Here is a 20263-nt window from a genome sequence, read left to right on the forward strand (position 1 = left end):
TCCTCTACTGTTCCATCCATCCATCCATTTTCTCTTCCGTTTATCTGTTAAGGGTCACAGGGGTGGGGGCTGGAGCCGATCCCAGCTGACATTGGGTGAGAGGTGGGCTTCACCCTGGACGGGTCACCAGTCCATCGCAGGGCCATCAGGAGCAATTAGGGGTTCAGTGTCTTGCTCAAGGACACTTCGACATGGTCACCAGGAGAAAGTGGGGATCAAACCAGCGACACCTCTGCTGTTACAAATAGTAATTTAATCTTGTATGGTCTCTCCTGCCGAGAATTGAAGGTAATTTTTTAACTTTATATTCACCTGTATTTCTGTCACCGATTCAAGTAAATAATCTCAGGTTTCTGACTTCTCAAGAGTCCAGTAATCAAAATAACTTTTTACAAAAGAAAAAAAAAAAAAAAAACAATCCTCACCAGGCCCTAATCGTCTTGCGTACCTTTTAGTGTATGGGACTGTACGTGGCGTACATCATAAAACCCTGTCTTTGCTGAATCCTCAATTGAATTTTGACATTTTATATTGAAATAACAAGAGATCCCAAAGTATGGATGTAGTAGTGTCTGTGGTACAACACATGTAGCCCGTAGAATTTTGCAATGTTTTATTATTTTGTTACTGTGTAATTACCAATCTGGAACCTCAATGTGCCTGCTGCAAACACACTTGCCGACAGCCATCACAAGCCAATTTTTTTTTTCCTTAGCAAGAATTGCATGTCACCATAGCGATGTCCATAAGAGATCAATTTATTGATAACAATCACTGTTTTGGTATAGCGTACTTCAGCAAATGGAGTAAAGAAAACACAGATTAAAATAAAGTCTAGCTAACAATCGCAATAAAAAGAAATAAATAGAAAATAATCTGATCTAGTAATTCCATGATCATATGAATACATAACATCTACAGTATAAGTTAATAAATTGAAGCTACTGTATAAATACATCACCAGCATGCACAATATTGTAGTATGGAGAATATTGGAGCAGTTATCATCGTACACTGGAGAAACAGTAGAATAGGCGAGTGCATTTCTTGACCAATAAGAAACTGAAGACAAAGAAATCCCACAAACCTCAAATCTGCTTTTCGAGTTTCCACCTAACATTGCATGTGCTCTGTCCACTCATGATACTGATCGAGTCTGTTCCAGGCGCCACGTCACAGATACGACTGATAGTTATGAAGATAGCATCGTTGGAGAATAAAGTGGACTCATTTGTTACCTCAAGATCATTTTCCCATCTCTACAGTTGGAACCAATTCTGGATTTCTGAGTGTAAAATTCTTCTCTAATATCATCAGGCGCCAATAGAGGTTGTTATAGTAACGACAATACTGACAATAAAAATCAGGTGTCCAAAAACAGTGAATTTATTCAATAAAGCACATCAGCACATGAGAGGGACAAGCTGCACTAAGTTTACTTGATGAATCTGTATTTTTAGTTACAGTACGACTGTGTGACTGAGCTGGACACACACCTGACACAAAGCAAAACAACAACAAAAAGAAAAACACTTTTTTTTCCTCATGTTATCCTCAATAACAGAGACGACCTGCTTTTTCGCTGTGGTGCAACTAAAGATGCCACGTCGGTACTTTTGAAATGAAGCGATGACACTCCTAAGAATCTTCCGTCTGCTCTCTCTCGCTAAGCAAGGCCATGACATTCAAGGTTACTCTACTCTTCCTGTCGCTCAAGCATCCCCCGCCCCTCACTGGATACAATAAGACACCTCAGCTTCATTTGCACGATGAGACCAGTCGCTGCCGGTGTGAAGGCATCGTTACCAGATAGTCACACGGTGATGAATGACGCACCTCTTGCTTCTACGTTTGGCAAATGCTGCAGAGGCTATCGAGGAGGGGGGTTCATCCTCTGTTTTGACTGTAAGTTATACCTCAAACTAAAGTCCCGCCTACTATCACTTTGAATTTGTGGAAAAATAAAGAACAGCAGCCGTGTTAGTACCATTGGCTAAATTGGCCGCCGATGTTCCACCACCCCTCCCACCCACCCTTTATTTTAATTTCTAAGAACTTTTTTACTATTATTATTATTTTGCCGTCATTTGTGAGCGCGCGTGTTGTGTTGTTTTGGCAGAATGAGGTTGTGGACTCTTTAGTTGTTGCCCTCGCCTCCTTCGTCGTCCTGCTGATCGCTCGTCCACAGCGTCAAGTTGTCTCGTAGCAGCTGCATGATGAGAGTGGAGTCTTTGTAGGAGTCCTCGTTGAGGGTGTCCAGCTCGGCGATGGCGTCGTCGAAGGCGGTCTTGGCCAGGTGGCATGCCTGTTCTGGGGCGTTCTGGATCTCGTAGTAGAAGACGGAGTAGTTGAGGGCCAAGCCGAGGCGGATGGGGTGGGTAGGCTGCATGTGCTCCTTGCTGATCTCATGGGCCTCACTGTAGGACTTCTCGGAGGACTCCACCACCGAAGCTCGCTTCTCCCCCGTGGCTACCTCGGCCAGGTAACGGTAGTAGTCGCCCTTCATCTTCAGGTAGAACACCTTGCTCTCGTGCTGCGTCTCGTTGCAGTTTTTGATCAGGAAGTTGTCAAGGAGGTTGAGCACATCCTGGCAGACGGCCTCCAGCTCCTTCTCAATCTTTTCCCGGTAGGCTCGCACCATCTCGATCTTCTTTTCGTTACCGTCGGCCGACGTCTTCTGCTCAATGCTGGAGATCACGCGCCAGGATGAACGCCTCGCCCCAACCACGTTCTTGTATGCTACAGAGAGCAGGTTCCTCTCTTCGTTGGATAGTGCTTCATTAAGCTCTGTGACCTGAGGGACAGAGAAGAGGAGAATGTGCAGGCATTAGCACGCGGGTTTGATTCCTGTCAGATGAGATGTGATAAAACAAAAATCCGGGACTCGCGGAAAAGCCAGGATCTAAACCAGAGGGATCAACTTTTTATTCCATCATTCTTCCTCTTCACAACCTGGCACCTTCCCACAATGCAGGTGTGCTACGACAGCAGAAGTGCAGTGGGTGGTTCCCTCGAGCTCCACACACCCACATTTCTTTCATTTTCAAACTTGGAGTCTTTGCCAACTCGTCACATGAGGCAGACAAATATATTTTATGCAGGTTTGGCACAAAATAATATATGAGGGGTCCAATGGTTACGATCACAAGACAATACCCATCAACATCAGGACAGAATAGTCACAGATGGCTCGGCACAAACTCCACCACACTTGAGCCAACAAACACTGCATCCAGCAGGGCAGGCCACGCCTCCGGCACCCTGACAACATCCTCTGCTGTGGCTGCTGATTGGCTGTGTTCAGCTCTGAAAGCCTGTTTTGTTGTGTTTTGACAGGCCTGTGTCTGGCTGAAGGATTTAATCCTTTATACCCCACTGGGACTGTGCAGCAGAGGCTTCTTTTACAGACCGTTTTTGGAGTATAAAGCCTGGTGGTACTTTCTTTTTCACCAACAAATTCTGTCCCATACCCGAGTAGAGGGGCCCCAGCTCATCATGTGGAGCAGCTCTCCATAATGCCATGACTGATGGCAACATCAACACAAAAAAAAAAAAAAAATTATATATATATATATATATATATATATATATATATATATATATATATATACACACAGGGATAAAATCTGTATTACTACACAATAACTTGTATATTTATGTACTATCAATTAAATGCTTGATCAAAGGTACTTCAGTTTTTACCACTCATACAACAAAAATAAAGTGAAGTGCTTGAGTTAGTCATTACATGATCGTAAGACATTTTTTGTCATCTTTAAACTTCCATATCATAGAGGCGTAATGCTGATACATTATGAATGCAGTCAGAAAGTCCTTGACTAAACTTTTAATTAACTTGATTATATAGATGCCAAAGAGAACCAGAATGCACTCGGTACACTTCCACAAAGGTGAACCTCTGGCTACTGCCACTTTAATACTGGGGCCCTAATTAAACAAACACTTGATAATATTTAGATTATGGATGAAGGAGCAGACTAAGGTGTGTAATGTGATATAAATGAAGTGTAAAGAAATCCATGACATTTCCTGTTGCCACTAGGTGGAGCTACAACAAATCTGCTCCAAAATTGAATAGGTTATACCTTGTTCCACAGCCCTTCACATTTTACATTAGTAGATATGATTCTGTGGGAACCATGACTGCCCACATTTAGTGCCAATCCATTGACTAGATGTGGAGAAAAAGCTATAACCTCCTGGTGGGGTGAGGATCCCTGGAGGCCCTGTTCAGATCTGGTGTTCACATGCGTGAGTGATCTGATCAGAAGCTGACAGCTCATTAGAAGGCGCCTCCATGAATGATTCATGCTACAACTTGGGATACCATTTTACTTCCTCTTGTTCCTCTCTATAGTTTTACCTCGCACAATGTAGGAACACAAGTCCCAGTCCTACTCAGCTGTAGACTAAAAGAATAAGAAACACAACAACAAGTGTTCAATATGCATGACTTTACGCTACATTGACCGTAGTTGTGTCTCTATGTGTTGGTCCTGTGATGGACTGGCAACCTGTCCTGGGTGAACCCCACCTCTGGCCCAAGGCAGCTGGGCCCCCCGTGACACTTCACAGGATAAGTGGGACACAATGGATGGATGAATGGATGGATATATGACACACTACTAATGTATCTCCATTAAGCTGAGAAAAAGGGCAATGTTTAAATCTTTACAAATCAGTGCATATGGTTTAGAGGTCATAATTGGTACCCATGAACTGATGGTGTGTACTACTCTCCGTAGACTCTGGTTACAGACAGCACTCTCCTGCTTACGACTGAAATTCCAGCTCAAAGATAAGTTGTGTACAGATTTGTAAAACGAGAGTAGCAACCCAGGAACTCTGAAATATGAGCTTTTGTGATATATGACACAGTTGGTGTGAAAATGTATACTCATTGTGACATTCACTCAGGAATGTAGCCACATGAAGCCTAGACGAGCTGTGAATGTGGTGTGAGTGACCTGAGCTTAATGTGAAGCATTCTCTTATTCTCTTGTTTTGTGACACGTAAACCTGCACTGCCATGGACCGTCTCCATGTGGTATCACACTGTTCTTGGAGGAGACTTACTAAGTCTAACATGCCTGACTAGCTCTACTGTCTTCTTCTCTTCCTGTTGAAACAGCATTCAGTAACATGGCAGCATCGTGGACACCAACCTGAGCTTCAGTGTCTCTGCTCAAGGACACAGAAAGAGGGAGAGAGAGAGAGAAAAGCATCAACTGCGATCTTTGAGGTGCGTCACAGTCAGCCAGTCCGTCTGTAAATCAGAGTAGCTCCTTTCCCAGTTGTTACTACAGGCTGTATTGTTACAAATGTATGACTAATCATATGTTCATCTGATAACGCCCTTACACACATCTACGCCCATCTTTCACAACACCCCCTGGCTCCCAGTGATTAACAATGTAGATAATTCAAAAGTTGTATTCAACACGCCCAATGATCCTTTCCAATAAGATTACTGTACCTGCTGTAAACGCACAAGAGGGGAAAGTAATCTGGTGATGCAATCTCCTGTTTCCATGGCAACTGCAAAATCTGCTTTGTTTGGGAGCATACTCTCTCTGCTGGATACGCTGGCCACAATCTGCTAGTGGCGAGGATGCTGACACAACTGATGGTATGGAGAGAGCTGCAGCAGTGTGGGTGGAGATGTATCTCAGCCCACTCGTACACTGGGAGTCAGCCTGAAAGATGTCATGATCAGGGTTTGGTGCACAAGACAAATGAACCAGAACATCTGTAACTGGACATGAAATATGAGGCAAGCAGGGCCTGGAGAGAGCGGTAGTGTTTATGTTTAACACTTGGTGAAAACACCATCGACTGCATTGCCTCAGAATGGATGTAAGACCATCAAGGCCTCAACAGTACACCCACCTAGACACTGACCCGAAAGACCAAGTGACCAAACGTGACTTTTGCCGAGGAGTTAACCCATCACTGTTTGTAGTGCCATGCTGAGGTCAAGCTTGACATTTCTTGATATTAGCCAGAGTGCTAAAATGCAGCCCTGACACTCATGGTAACTGCAGCAGGGGTACACCCCCCCCCCCCTACTAGAAACCACTATTATTATCAAGAAGAACTACTACTACTATTGGCCACCTTGTGGATGTACAGTGAGAACTATTAGAACCTGGATATTTGATCAAAGTATTCAACAATAATAATCAATCACTGGTGCAACCTAACCTCCTGCTGTTGTCATACCTAAGCCACGCCCCGACCTGACAGGAGTTCCACTGCTGCTGGCCAGCAGGGGGTGACTTCAGGGTACGAATTCTGGTTTCTGTAGAAGTGAGAGATTGAACCTACAGTATTTGATTTATTACTCCAGCAATGATATTTTGGCCTCATTAGCTTGCTCCTGGTCTTCAGTTCATGCTGTTCATGTGGATAATAAAGATGAACTTCAGTCATGGGACTGGTGACAAACTGGGTTTACTGGGCCTGTTGCCATAATTACTAGATCGTACAAATACGTAGACATAGATATTCAATAATTCATCTGATATCGATATATTGCTCATACATTTACATGCCTGTTTTTTCTCATAAGTACATTACCAACAGTTTTTTTTGTAGTTTATTTTATTTATGTTTTTCTATCCAGGATATTTTAATTTTTTTTTTACAGTCCAATGTCTGAATCTGTATATTCTTGAGCATTAAAAGCTAAATGCTCTTTGAAAAGGTGTACTTGCAGTAGGGTTACATGGTAATATCGGTACATCATCCATATCGGCATATCGGTGTATCAGTTTCAGCCTGTTTTTGAGTCTCTCCCTGCTCATTACAAGTTGTCTAGAAAGAAGTAATAAGATGGGCTTTTCCAAATGTGTTTGAAATAAACTAAAAGTACTTTTTCAACCCACCAATGGTTACATAGTGTTTTGTCAACAATGGCGATTACTGGCTATCATTGATTTCAGAATATCTGGAAAAAAATCAAAAATTAGGCATTTTTAACTTAAATTATTATGCTTTTATACTATTGTTATGTCGGTGTCACAAAATGGTGCTAAAATGACAATAATATCAGTTATTTCAATCATTTCTGGGAGAACTGATCATCCAAGAAAATGTGTGATCATGACAGTCTTGGGATTGAATTAGTGCACACATAATATTTGTAGATAAGTAACACATCTAGTTCCTCCTCCTCTAGTGCCTCCTCACAGGGCAGTAGACTTTAGTTATTACTCAAGCAGTGTTTCTACTGACGATTTTACAGCTCTCATAAATAACTGACCTCTGTACTGGAAGAGTATGAAAACAGGCAAACAATAAAATCACGTGTTGCATAATGAGCCCACTTACAAGCCCAGAGAAGCGTCTCCCCGCCCCCCAACTGGAAATCTCTGAAGCAGAGCTTAGCTCTATATGTCAGTCCATTAAGTTACAATTAGGGTAAACCACAACCTGACCTACAGTGGATGTGACCGGCCCAGTGGGTCAGCTCTGGAGTAGCAGTGAGGTCAGAAAAACAAGGCCTAAACAAGCCAGCTGTAAAAACATGGCTTCCTTTGTTTCAGAAGGCTGCAGGGTGAGCAGAAAGCCCTGACGGAAGCTGCGGTGTGGGGATGACAATAGAGCTCTGTCTACCCATAAAGCTCATCAATCGCGCCTGCTCTCTCGTGACTCATCCTTACACAGGGCAGTTAAACTTCCAAACAACGGAGTGTTAATGCAAACAAAGGCCAGGAAGGACAATCAATAACTTTCTCTTTGACAGTTCTCTGCATGCTCATTAATATCCACTGTAGTGAGAGAACGTAGGAGCAGCAGGGCTGACAGAGAGGGCACTGAGGCCCACCACGTTTCCTTTTACTGGATTACAATTCACATTGCCATGGTCCCACAGCTTCCAGTTTCTCTCCCTAATCCATGCTTTCCTTCTGTCTCCTCCTTGCTCATTTTCTCTCACTGCCAAGTCTCCCCTAACCTGATGTGACAACCCCCCTGCTGATGCTCTTTCAGGCAGCAGAGCACAAAGGCACCGTGGACTACCTGACGTCACTGGCCGTGTGAATAGGGCGAGTTGGTTTAGCCACAAAGAGAATGGAGCTAAGAAAAGGGCCATGCCAGGCTGTAGTAATGTTGCTGGGGAGGGGGCTTCAACTAGTTCTTTGTTGCCAGTTTTTCTGTGATTACGTCCAATACAAGTGTCCAAAAATACAACACATAAGAGGCTCGACGCTCGAAAGGAATCGGAAGGATGCGTGAAGACCTCATCCAGCCAGTGTGGAAAGAGTCCTCTTCGCTGTTATAAATGACAGAGAAGCAGGAATCTATGAGCAAAGGTGAAAGTCAAAGGGGTCTCTATTCCAAGCTGACACAAATATTACTGACAGGGAGTGATGGCTTGAAAAAGAACTGCCGCTCAGCTGTGGTATTGGTGTATCTGCTTACCATGTCAGAGTTCAAAGGTGAGTTGTAAAAACACAGATGTCCATTATTGTTTTTTGTATAATCTTCTCATAGTAGTTTATATCCATCATGTACTGCCTGTCGTTATACCAACAATGAGAATAGTGTAAGCGTAACACCAGCAATCCTACATTTTTAGCACTGCTCCATCTTACAGGTAGCCAACAAGTTGTCAAAATCACTCTTTTCATACCTTCCCAGTTTGTAATAAACCTACAAACTCAGGAGCATGAAATGCAAACCAACGGTCCCAAAGCAATAACAAAAAAAGCACTGCACCAATTCTTCTATAAAGAGAATTTAGCTTGGGTTGATATTTCTCTTTATGAACTAAGAAGAAGACACAGTAAACTCGAGGGTGCTAGGACAACATCCTCATTTGCCCAGTTGCTCACTATGTGGGCTTCACCTGAGAAGCACTGGCATCTTATGCTTACTGGCCAAAGATCCCACACATCGATTGTTACAAAATGGGAAGCGGTGGCAAACCACTGCAACATCTCATATAATCTTCATCTCAGCTACTAATGACCTTTTTTACTGAATGTCTTCCACTTTAGATTCCACTGTGACATCTTTCATGCTTGTGATCGATCTCCTCACTGATACCGTTAATCTGGACCACAGTGGTTCTCTACTTTATAAATTATAGGGTAGTTGCTAACAGCTAGCATTACTCGATAAATTAGCGCAGTTGAACATCGCCTCAAACTTCATGGGTTTCCCGTTATATGCCTGAAGATCTGTGGTCCACACAAGCTTAAGATACCAGTTTGTTCAATATACATAATATATGTCAATCAGCACCATACAACATTCCTAGCGTTTAAGCCTAATAAATATCATTTTCTAATGAGTGGCAAAATGGGACTAAAAGTTTGATGCAGACAACTGTCATCATGCCAAAAAAATGAAAGGAAGGGTGAAGCTAGTTTTGATGACGTTGAAGTCGTGTCCACAGTGTAGTTTGTTTATAGTTTAACATTGGCTTTGTACTTCTAACCATTGTTTTTTGTTTTTTCATAAGTAATAAAAGCAAAGTTTAAATATGAAGATGATCCTGCAGGACCCACATTTCCTACAGAGATTATTTTGTGCAATATACCAAAATTAATATAAAAATCCCACTGGTTTTAGGTCTAGGGAACCCATGATGATGCTCACTCCCACACTGGCCTATAAAAAATATGTATTCACTGCAGGACTCTATCAGTCTTAAAAAAATACAAGTAAACAAACATTTGTAGGAATTTAAGAAAAAAATGCTTGAAAATGTTTCTTTAAAATGAAGGAAAATGTCTGTGTTTTATAGACAGCAGCTGGCGCTCTGCTGAGATGTGATAATGTGTCAGTGGCAGCAATTTAAAAAAACAACAACATGGATGTGCCAATCTCTAGTGAGATGTAATTTATGTTAACATGCATTAGCAGATTTACTAACTAGTTTGAAGGTGACTGAATGTCAGTGTGTGGTTGAACAAACTAAAGTGCAGGATGAAACTGTCAATCAGCTGCAGCTTCTGAAATCAGACCATCTTACCAAGCACCAGCAAACCTGCCATGTTTCAGAATATTAACACAGTATTCTTGTATATTCAGATGCTTGGTTGAATTTGTAGATCCTCTGGAGCATGCCTACATGCTTAAATGTAAAGGTTCTGCCACACAAGTAGCAGCTGATCAGGTGGAGATAAGGATTTTTGATGATGTGACGTGTTTGCCTACTTGATCACATTGAAGACTACAGGGGTCACCTTTATCATATTCAAATGAACATGCACTAGTTGAGGAAGTTGTGACTTGATATCTGGAATTTTTGTGATTGAGACACGTCATCAACACGTCATCAACACAACATCAACACGCGTTTCATTTGAACACAGCATAAACCACTGATCCAAGGATACAGATTAGGATTAGAGTCAAAAACTTCAGATACTACTACAGTAGGTGCACAGTAGCTTTAATTAAAATCCTCTACAATTACCTTACTGTTGTCAGTTGCAATAGTTTGGTCAATGTATGTGTATTATAAACAATGTTATAGGAGATATAGCAGGAGAAAAGACAGTTACTGTCTGCTTGTTCCAATTTTAGTTGTCCTCTTTTGAACTGCAGTACAAATGCAGGTCAGGTAGATGCGTCAATGTGACATTTGATAATGCTGCCACCAATAAGGTGCTGCTGCTCCTTGGCAGTATAGGCAAAAGTACACAATCAAATTAGATGAATAGTTTTATACGGTATGCTTCAGCTTAGTTGTGCACACAGCGCTGGAAACACGTCTGGTAGTAGTGAAATGAGTGAAATTCGTGTATGTTCAGCGGGGAGGTGGTTCATGTAGGTGTTCCATCAGAGTTCTAGAATGATATTGGTAGTCTTCATGACTGGAGTACAGGAGGTACAGCAGCATGTTGCATATCGGACATAGAAGTTTGATGCCTCCCGGACAAAACTCCAAGATGAGTACAATGAGGAAAAAGAAAACTGGAAATTGTAACTGAGACGAGAAAGACTTTTTTTTCTGGGGCTGTGACCCCATTTCCTAGTTCAACAATGGAACTGTAGCAGTATTGTATCCAAATCATACAGTCACGAGTGTCTTATTCTCATCACACTGTGAGACAATGAATCTCATCATTGAGATCAAATCACTGATGTTTTGCATTTTACGGGAAATGTGAAATAATTGGAATTTACTCTGGTGCTTCTAATTAAAAAACAACACAGATAAATCCCATCAAGACATGACGGTTTAAACTTTTATTTGAATTTAACCCTATTCAGCCAGTCTGGCTCAGGGTGTTTGTGTTAATAGTATTGGATATCATCCCAGTGCTGTTGACTAACACATACATAAGCGGGACTGATCGCGGATCAGCTGCTGAAGTGTCACAGAGGCAGTGATCAAATGTGGATGGGCACTTAGATTTTTATATCAAACAAACATAACCATTTACCTGAGAAACTGAAATGTTATTTGATTTATTTCAGATTACTGCTCCACACGAGGGAATTAATTCCACATCTGCAACATTTGTGGGGCGTCCTGCTGGACATAAAGGTTCTCACACTACAGTACTGTCTCAGGTATGTGTGCTGTATCATAACCATCATAGCAATCTTAACATTTTTAGTATGATTTAATAAACATCATGTAGTGATGATGGCAATATTCTGTTCTTTTTAATTGAATAATGATGGAATGATTTCAGAGTTTATCCTAAAAAGGGGGACATCATCAATGGTGTGGAAGTGGTTGGGATACAAAAGATCAGATGTAACAAACCATGTTAATATTTCTAAAGTGCAAGAAGAGAAGACTGTAAAAAACAAACTGACCAACTTATTGTACCAACTCCAGCAGCAGCACCCGGGTGAGTAACTTCAGACAATGCAGACAATGAGGAAAGGACCAAAGCCATTATATTTTGTGTTCCACCTACTACAACTGCTACTCTGTCCCCTCTGCTGAGTCTTAGCCCAGCCAGCTGGGTGGTGATGTACGTTTTCAGCCACAGCCCCGTAAAGACAGAGATGCAGCAGTCCCTCAAACGGCTGAATCCATCTTGCTGACCACTGACAAGATGTTTACCCCAGGTTGTAAGTGTTAGAATTTGCCACATGCCATGTGTAGTACCTAATAGCACACTGGCAGTGCAAACACAGACACATGCACAAGTGGCCTTACTGTTCATGTTTACACCAACAAATCATGATTCAGTTGAACTGAGATTATTTCTAAAGTGCACAAATCCCACTCACATACATATGAAAAACAGTAGACAAAGAAAGGTGTAATCCATCAGAGAAAAAAGAAATCTCATTAAACTGAAAAATATGTGCAGTTTTCAATGGGTGTGCTGAAACATGCAACTCCCTGGCGCTGGTGAAAAACTAGTCTTCTAAATACAAGTACTTACATTAAAAAAAACTGCTGCATTCATTTATTATTAGATTTATTTTCATCCTTCAAACTCGCATTAAATAGATTTTGTTAGCCAGTAAGGACAGCAGAAAAAAGGTGCAATCACAATGCTGACAAATCATTACCTTGATCTGAGAAGCATTTTGGCCGGGAGTCAAGTCTTCACAACAAAAGTGATGTCAGGACACTTCCAAGATAAGAGTGGGTCACCTACTACATAGTGTTCCATTCAATTTAAGGAGGACCAACATTCTGCCATGAGCAAGCACTTGGTGACAATGGTGATCAAAAATTGACGTTTCACCAGGCAAAAACATCAGAGCAGCTGTAGATGGGCGACCATCTCCAGTTCACAAACCATTCTCATTGATTTCTACCTGACATAATACTCTCTCTCTCTTCCTCTTAGCACCTACGGTATTTTGCAGTTGATCAACTCCTGACATGGCTGTTTAGCTCCTACATGTGCTGTCACCAACTGTGGGTTTTTCTCTGACAACAGCAGTCTGCTACAGCCAGAAAACAAAACCATGAGAGCCGCATTAGTCAACCAACACAGCAAGGTTAGTGAACAATGAGATGAAAGTCACTACAGCTCAGTAAACCTGATAAATCTCTGCTGGTAGCTATTGAATGCTTTATATGTATGGTTATTACAGGACAAATCTATCATAGCTGCTTTTGAGATGAACTCTTCACTGTATCATAGTGTTGAGGCACGGTGCCCATGTGGATACTATGATGTAATAGTTTCATAAGATATGCTCAACATAGTACTCAGATCTTTTCACATGAATATTAACAAGTGAGATGTAAGCGCACAACCTTACAAAGCATGCCTGTAAATCCCTCATCATCACTAGTCTGCAGGCACAATAATAGAACCAGCAATTTATCGTGTATTTGTATGAAGTAGAACGGAAGGATGTAGTATTTGTGTAGAACAGATGTTAGCTTCAAGCGACTGCGACTCCAGTATGAGGATGGAAACCAGTGAGTCAGGAAATATTAAATCAGCATGATACCATTAGGTTTACATGGAACAAACATCAATAAGATATTTATGTAATCAATTTAATGAAGGTTTCATCTAGCTCAAAGTATTTGTAATGTTTGAGTTGCTAAGATATTTACGACATTCACGAAGCCAATACTACCCCGAAACTCTGAGCTCAAATGTATCATTTTGTTACATTAGTCATCTCCTTTAATAAGGAGATTTTACTGAGCAAGTAAAAGAACTTATTTTCAGTTCATGTGGAGTTTTCATCTAAAAGTCCGGGACATTCATTTTATTTTCCGACTCATGTTACGAGGCAAACAGAATCACAAAATATTTTGCAAGCAGCTGGGTTTGCAGCACTGACTCCTGGCGCCAGCAGGCTGAAGGCTGCTTTAAAATCTATGATGTAACATGTATAGCGCCTAAAAATTAACATGGAAAAATAGATGTCACAACTGGTAATTTGCTTTGAAATGAATACGTCTTTCATATTAACAAAAAATTGACATATCAGTAATATTCTGTTGGTAGCATTTCTTGAAATAATAAAAATACGTTGATTTTAAACTTCTCACTTCAACCACAGGTTCTCTTATCCTTCATTCGTTCTTTACGCTCTACAACAATTAATGACACATGCTGTTTGGACCTCATTTATTTAACTGTATGAGGACAGAGGCTAGTATTACTATCAGCAGCAACATTATTCTTCATTTGGGCCTGGCTCAGGCTTCACCAACACCCTCCTGATCATGGGCACTGTGTCGTTTTTGTGTGATTTGGTTACCAAGCCTGCAGTGGCAAGGGATTCCCCTCAAATGATGGGCGAGGCAGCAGACACACCCCGCTGCCCAGTGCTGCAGAGACACTGCCTGGGTGAGGGGCAGTTCTCTCTCTGACTCGGCATAAATGGGAAAGGGTGGAGCCAGGGTCCCTCTGGCATTAGGGGACCTTTAAACACACTGACACCTTACTTGTTGACTGCAAGTTTAAGCTGATACAGGAAAAGTGTCTACACCAGTTTTGATCTATAAAGCTAGAGTTCATATTTAGAAGAATATGATTTGAAACCTGACACCACAATACTGGCCTCTGAGTATTTAACTACTACATTCAGTACACACAATCGCCTTTTACATAAAAGAGTGTGCTTGATCTGCCCTGCCTCTCTGGTGCACATAGTTATGATAGTGCTTCCTTTGTGAAGCCGTGGTGAAGTGCTGCTTGTGAAATGGTGCACTACGGGTGGGCCTGTACTGCATCCTGGCAGATGCTGCGGCACGCCTCAGTGTGGGAGCCTGCACGCTGGAGGAGGAGGCCGAGGACGCATGGATGCGGCGGCGGCTGCTGTTTCTAGCGCTGCTACACACCATCGATTACCACTATCTACCATCATGCTAAATTTGCAGGGTTAAAAAGAAAAAAAGGAAAAAAAAGAATTTGCTGCAATATGACATCTATAGAGCTTTCTGGAAAGCTGTGCAACACCCACGTCTGGAAGGCTCGCATTTTATGCGCTATAGTTCTGCGCAAATCGATTCGGCCATTGCTCTCCCTAATGCGCCAAACGTGCAGAGGAGGAATGTTTCTCCACATCGCGGTGGAGAAAAACCTGTACATCACATTCAGTCTATAAATGCCACGTTATTTGGTGCTCAGTAGTATCACCATCAGCCTGCTCTCATCATCATCATCATCATGGTACCACCATGCTCCGCCACTATTAATGCGCATCTTGACATTCTCCAACATGACGACCCCAGACTCATCTTTACACCGGCTCTTCTCATCAGTACAGGGGTGTTTGTGCTTTATTTCACCTGCTCCTTCCACAACTGGACAGTTTGACCGTGTGTAAAGGAGCCAGGCTGGTGAAAGGCACCGCCCCAAGATCAAACAGTCCGCATTCACACAACCACCATCCGCCGCAGAACACCGCCTCGATTACTGTAAACCAGCCTTTTACCCTCAAATCACATTATCACCAATATTTCACCTCTGACATGGACGAGAAATGTGAACATGGGCTTTAGGGGCCTTGTAGACCTCAAAACGGTGCTGCCCAAAATGTAGCATAACCGTTTTTTATCGCGCTCGCGATCAAGTCTTTCTCATAAATGTGGTCTTTAATCAAGAGTTTCATACACCAATTTCACGTGCTTTATTCGGTTAAGGAAAAAAAATGTCTTAAGCTTTTCGACAGAAACATGTCTGCGTCTCGCTGCCTTAAATGTTCTAGCTAGCTTTTACACACAAGCCGGGGAGCTAATTATTGAAATGTATGTATATTTAACAACGAGGTAAAAGAGAAAAGGTCATGACAGAGGATTGAGGCTACTCACCGACTTCATGGCAGCTGCCATATCATCATATCTCTCTGCCTGCTCTGCCAGCCTGGCTTTCTGCACCAGTTGCTCACGGTCTACCATTTTAAATGTGTGTGCTGTCGTCCTCTGTGTGTCGAGCTAAAAGTCGTAATATGAATGTTTTAATGCAGAGTAACGGTGTCTGGTCCTCTCGCTGCAGCTGCTGCCTGCTGTCTGTCTGTGTGCCTGCCTGCCTGCCGACGGGACACCCCTCCCCCCTCCAAGCGCTCTCCCTCGGCTGTCACCACCCAAAAAGGCGTGTCCTCACGGAGTGATGTAACGAGCCTGGCAGCCCGGCAACATGACGCTGGCGGTCGCCCACTGCGCTACAGTCGGGCAATGCTAGGGCAGGGAATGTACTGGTGACATATTCCCTACCGTACAAGTGTACTCACATTCGAATGCTTCACTACCTTACTGTTCTATCCTCCCACACCCGCTGCTTTATCTTATCTAAAGCTATAGTGTAACATATAAATGACCCTTATGTCCAAGGCCCTGGCAAAGGAGTTAATACAACACTCATTAAAGTGACACTTCAACCAAAACATGTAGTTTTTCTTATCAAGTACTCCAAAATAAGCACAGAAAGATGTTTTGTTTTTTTTCCCCAGGCTGCATCACTTTTGTAGACTCCAGAATGCAGGAAGAGCCATTAACTTGTATTTAGCTTGAAGCTAATGGCAACCGATAAGGCCACCAGCTACGAACAAACAGCAAAACTTTCCAAAGTTGTACATTTACATACTCTCAAGCACTGTGTAGTATGATTCCAATCCTCTTTGTCCAACTGCATCTTCAGTAATCTGCAAACATTTTGATGTGAGCTTAATGCTAATTATGACACCATGTTGCACCACCATTAAAAAGAGCATAATCGAAGTTGGTTCAGGTGAGCTGAAAGGTTTATATCTTTCTTTTATTCAGGTCAAAGTGTTCGTGGATTACTGAGCAAACAATTGGATGAAGTTATGGATGACACCGGACAATGTCCTTTAGAGTTTGCCAATGGACTTTTTTTTTTCAGCTTTGATTTGTGATTGGTGGCCATCAGGTGCCATTAGCTTCAAGCTAAATGTATGGGGCTCACCCTTCCTGCATTCTGTAGTAAGTGATGCAGGTCAGGATAGGAAACATTTATTTGTGAGCCCAAAATATCAGTTTGTTCATACTTGAAAGCTAAAATACACTTTTTGGGGTGAAGTCTTGTATAAAGATCATTGTGAACAGTTAGAATACAATTCAGCCACAGTTCCTACAGCCAAGACAGTAATGACGAGTAGCCTTTGCGGAGCCTATTACGTAATGTTCTACATTTTATCTTAGAATAAAAACAAGGTCTCCACTTTTCATCTGACATCATGCTTTCATCACTGGTAACCTTGAGTCATTTTCCAGGCAGAAGTGCCCAGTGACAGTGTAGCACGTTTAGCGTGGCCATTTCTTGCTTGTATCGAATGGCACAACAACATGGTCCGGCTCTGTATGGATGCTTCCAAAAGGCACTAAAGTGCACTAGGGGCCATGTATCAATGATGGCTAGGGGTTAGTAATTTCTAGTGGAGATCTATATCTGACCATCAGCTGTTTTATTCAGTGCTGGAAGGCCATGGAAACCTCTAAAGCTGCTGAGAAAGCCTCATGATGGCTCTGGATCCAGAGAGCAGGTCCATGAGGATAAGTGAATACACACAAACCCTGATTAGGTTCCTGTGAATCTGTTCAAATTACAGAAACTCTGTATACTGGTGTCTGAACAGTTGTTAATAAAGAAAAGACACACCTCTGACTGCACTGCAGTCCATATACTTACTGGCATATACTCGCTTGAATATATTTACTGCCACTGCAGCTTGGCAGAAGACAAGAACAGTAAACCATCACCTAAAAGTTAAAGGTTTACAATTTAACAAAACATCTTGCATCCTATTCCATAAATCTCAGTATTATTATATTTTTTTAAGAATATATCCGTTATTCTCAAACGAAATAAGTTGTTTGTGAAACTGTTATCTTGTAAACTTGAATATACCATAATCCTGGTGCTAGTAGAGATTGTAGTAGTAGTAGCTTATAGGGATAGTAGTTTTTGTTGGGGGTAGGCTATCAACACTGATAATGCTGATTCATTTTGTCCTGAGTCACCAAATACAAACACGCCCTCTGATACAGGCTGTTCTGTTTCCTGGTCCCTGTAGACTCTGGACGTTTCTGAACTTGATGAGCTCTCTGTTTGCTGCTGAGCCAGGCAGACAAGAGGAGGCTATTTCAGCTCCATTTGTTCTGTTAACGGCATTCATTAAAGGTGTGCAGATATGCGTAACACATTTATGATTTACAGAAATGCTAATTCAATTTCTAAAGATCTATAAGGCTTGTGTCATCATAACTAAAATCAAGACATTCTTAATCTAAACAGTGCCTATAATCAGAATTATGTTAGGCTAAGTTAACATAAAGCCAACATTGATAATTTATTACATAGAATAATCACAGTTTAGAAGGAGACTAGGTAAATGTACAGATTTTCTCTCAGTTGAGATGATAACCATTCACTTTTGCTGCTAATGCCTTCCTTGTAAATTACTGTAGCTAACATTAGCCAGTGGTTGGTAACTGTAGTTTGCCGTGTAGCAGACATGACTTAGGCTCTGTCAAGACTTTGGTCACTATTGCCCTCTTTAGGTGCAGTCAGTTAGCATATCGTCATCACACAATTTATTCACTGTTAAGCCTAAATAGCGTAGTTGTTTTCATAGACCCATAAAAGCTGTTTCAGCTGTTAGCTTAACTAATAGCTTGGTATTAGTTACAAATGGCTTATGGCTAATGGCAGGAAATGAGATGAACTAGTTTCAGAACTCCTTGTTAGCTGTTTTATTTGTAGTCAGCTTTCTCACAGATTCTTGCCCACTTAAAATTATTTAACAGTCAATGTAACGTCAAATCCAGTGATTAATATGTCGTGGCTGATGACAAAAGCAAATTAATTGAACTGTTTTTGGTTTTAGACCCACTAGAAATAATGCATTTGACCACCTAAATAATCTTTGTTCATCCTTAAGTCCCAGTTGACATTCATGCCAAATTTGGAGAAAATTCCTCAACGCATTCCTGATATTGCCTGAACAAAACTGGAACATATATCTGTATATATGAGGTGAATATCTTTAGAAGAACAACCTGATTGACTCTGATCAATCTGGCTTTAGGTGTGACCACACCACTGAAACTGCACTCCTGTCAGTCACATACACTGCGACTGGCTAGAGCTGCTGGTCAGTCCTCTGTCCTACTGCTGCTGGACCTTCTGTTCCCTTTGATACTCTAAACCATCAAGTTCTCCTCTCCCCACTCTCTGAACTCAGCATCTCAGGATCTGTCCTGTTGTGGTTCAAGTCCTACCTCATAGGTAGATCCTTCAGTGTCATGGCAGGGAGAAGTGTATGAATCACATGGCTTATTGACAGGGGTACCCCAGGGGTCAGAGCTTGGTCCCCTACTCTTCTCCTTATCCGCTCACATGGCTTCTCCTACCACTGCTATGCTGACGACACTCAGCTTTTCCTGTATTTTCCGCCTGAAGACACAGATATCAGCGTGTCCGGCTGATATCTTCGCATGGATGAAGGAACACCACTTCCTACTAAATCTGTCCAAAACTGAGCTTATTGTCTTTCCGGCGTGTCCCTCTGTTCAAACACAGATCAGTGTTCTGCTCGAGTCAAATCACCTCATGCCCACAAACTATGCTAGAAATCTGTGTGTCATGATTGATGGCCAGCTGACCTTTAGGGGCACATGTAGCCTCAATTGCTCGGTCTCGTTGATATGCTCTCTATAACATCAGGAGGATCAGACCCTACCTGACATACAGCAGGCCACACAGCCTCTGGCTTGTGATTTTGTGCATTGACTTCTGCTACTCTCCCTTAGCAGGTACATTGCATGCATGTACATTTAAACCTCTAGATGATCCAGAATGCAGCGGCACATCTGGTCTTTGACTTGCCCAAAACTGCACGTCACCCAGCCCTGCTGTTAATGTCTCTTCACCGGCTTCCAGTGGCAGCCCATATCAAATTCAAAGCTCTTCTTCTGGCTTACAAAACGGTGACAAGAACGGCTCCTGCCTACTCGGAATCCCTCATCCAGGTCTACACTCCTTCTTGCCCGCTACGCTCTGCCTGTGAGAGACGGCTGGTCCTCCCAGCCCAGCATGGCTCTGAATCTCTAGCTAGACTCTTCTCCTCTGTTGTTCTCAAATGGTGGAATGAACTACCCAACTCCATAAGATTTGCAGAGTCCCTCTCTACTTTTAAGAGAGATTTGAAGATTCAACTGTTCAGGGAACACCTAGGCACTTAAATCTGACCCTTGTCCTCAGGAATAGAGAAAGTCAGACGGTTTAAGATCCAGCTCTTAGTGAATACTTAGCACTGACAATGTTGAATATTGGATGTGTTGAATGTTGAAAGATATTGTTGATGTTGAATTAAGGTT

At 42.1% G+C, this 20263-nt stretch overlaps 1 protein-coding gene across 1 annotated transcript; it reads right to left on the bottom strand.

Annotated features, from left to right (window-relative positions):
- Positions 1-740: 740 nt before the first annotated feature.
- On the bottom strand, positions 741-15980 carry ywhag1 (3-monooxygenase/tryptophan 5-monooxygenase activation protein, gamma polypeptide 1). Its single transcript, XM_086225900.1, has 2 exons — positions 15737-15980; positions 741-2794 (listed from the first exon to the last, which is right to left on the bottom strand). The coding sequence occupies exons 1-2, from the start codon at positions 15821-15823 to the stop codon at positions 2138-2140; spliced, it is 744 nt and encodes a 247-aa protein (XP_086082026.1). The 5' UTR covers positions 15824-15980; the 3' UTR covers positions 741-2137.
- Between the last annotated feature and the right edge of the window lie 4283 nt (positions 15981-20263).

Source organism: Aulostomus chinensis, chromosome 15, assembly GCF_037954235.1.
Source record: "Aulostomus chinensis isolate RoL2024-O1b breed Wild chromosome 15, RoL_Achi_v1.0, whole genome shotgun sequence".
Lineage (NCBI taxonomy): Eukaryota > Metazoa > Chordata > Actinopteri > Syngnathiformes > Aulostomidae > Aulostomus > Aulostomus chinensis.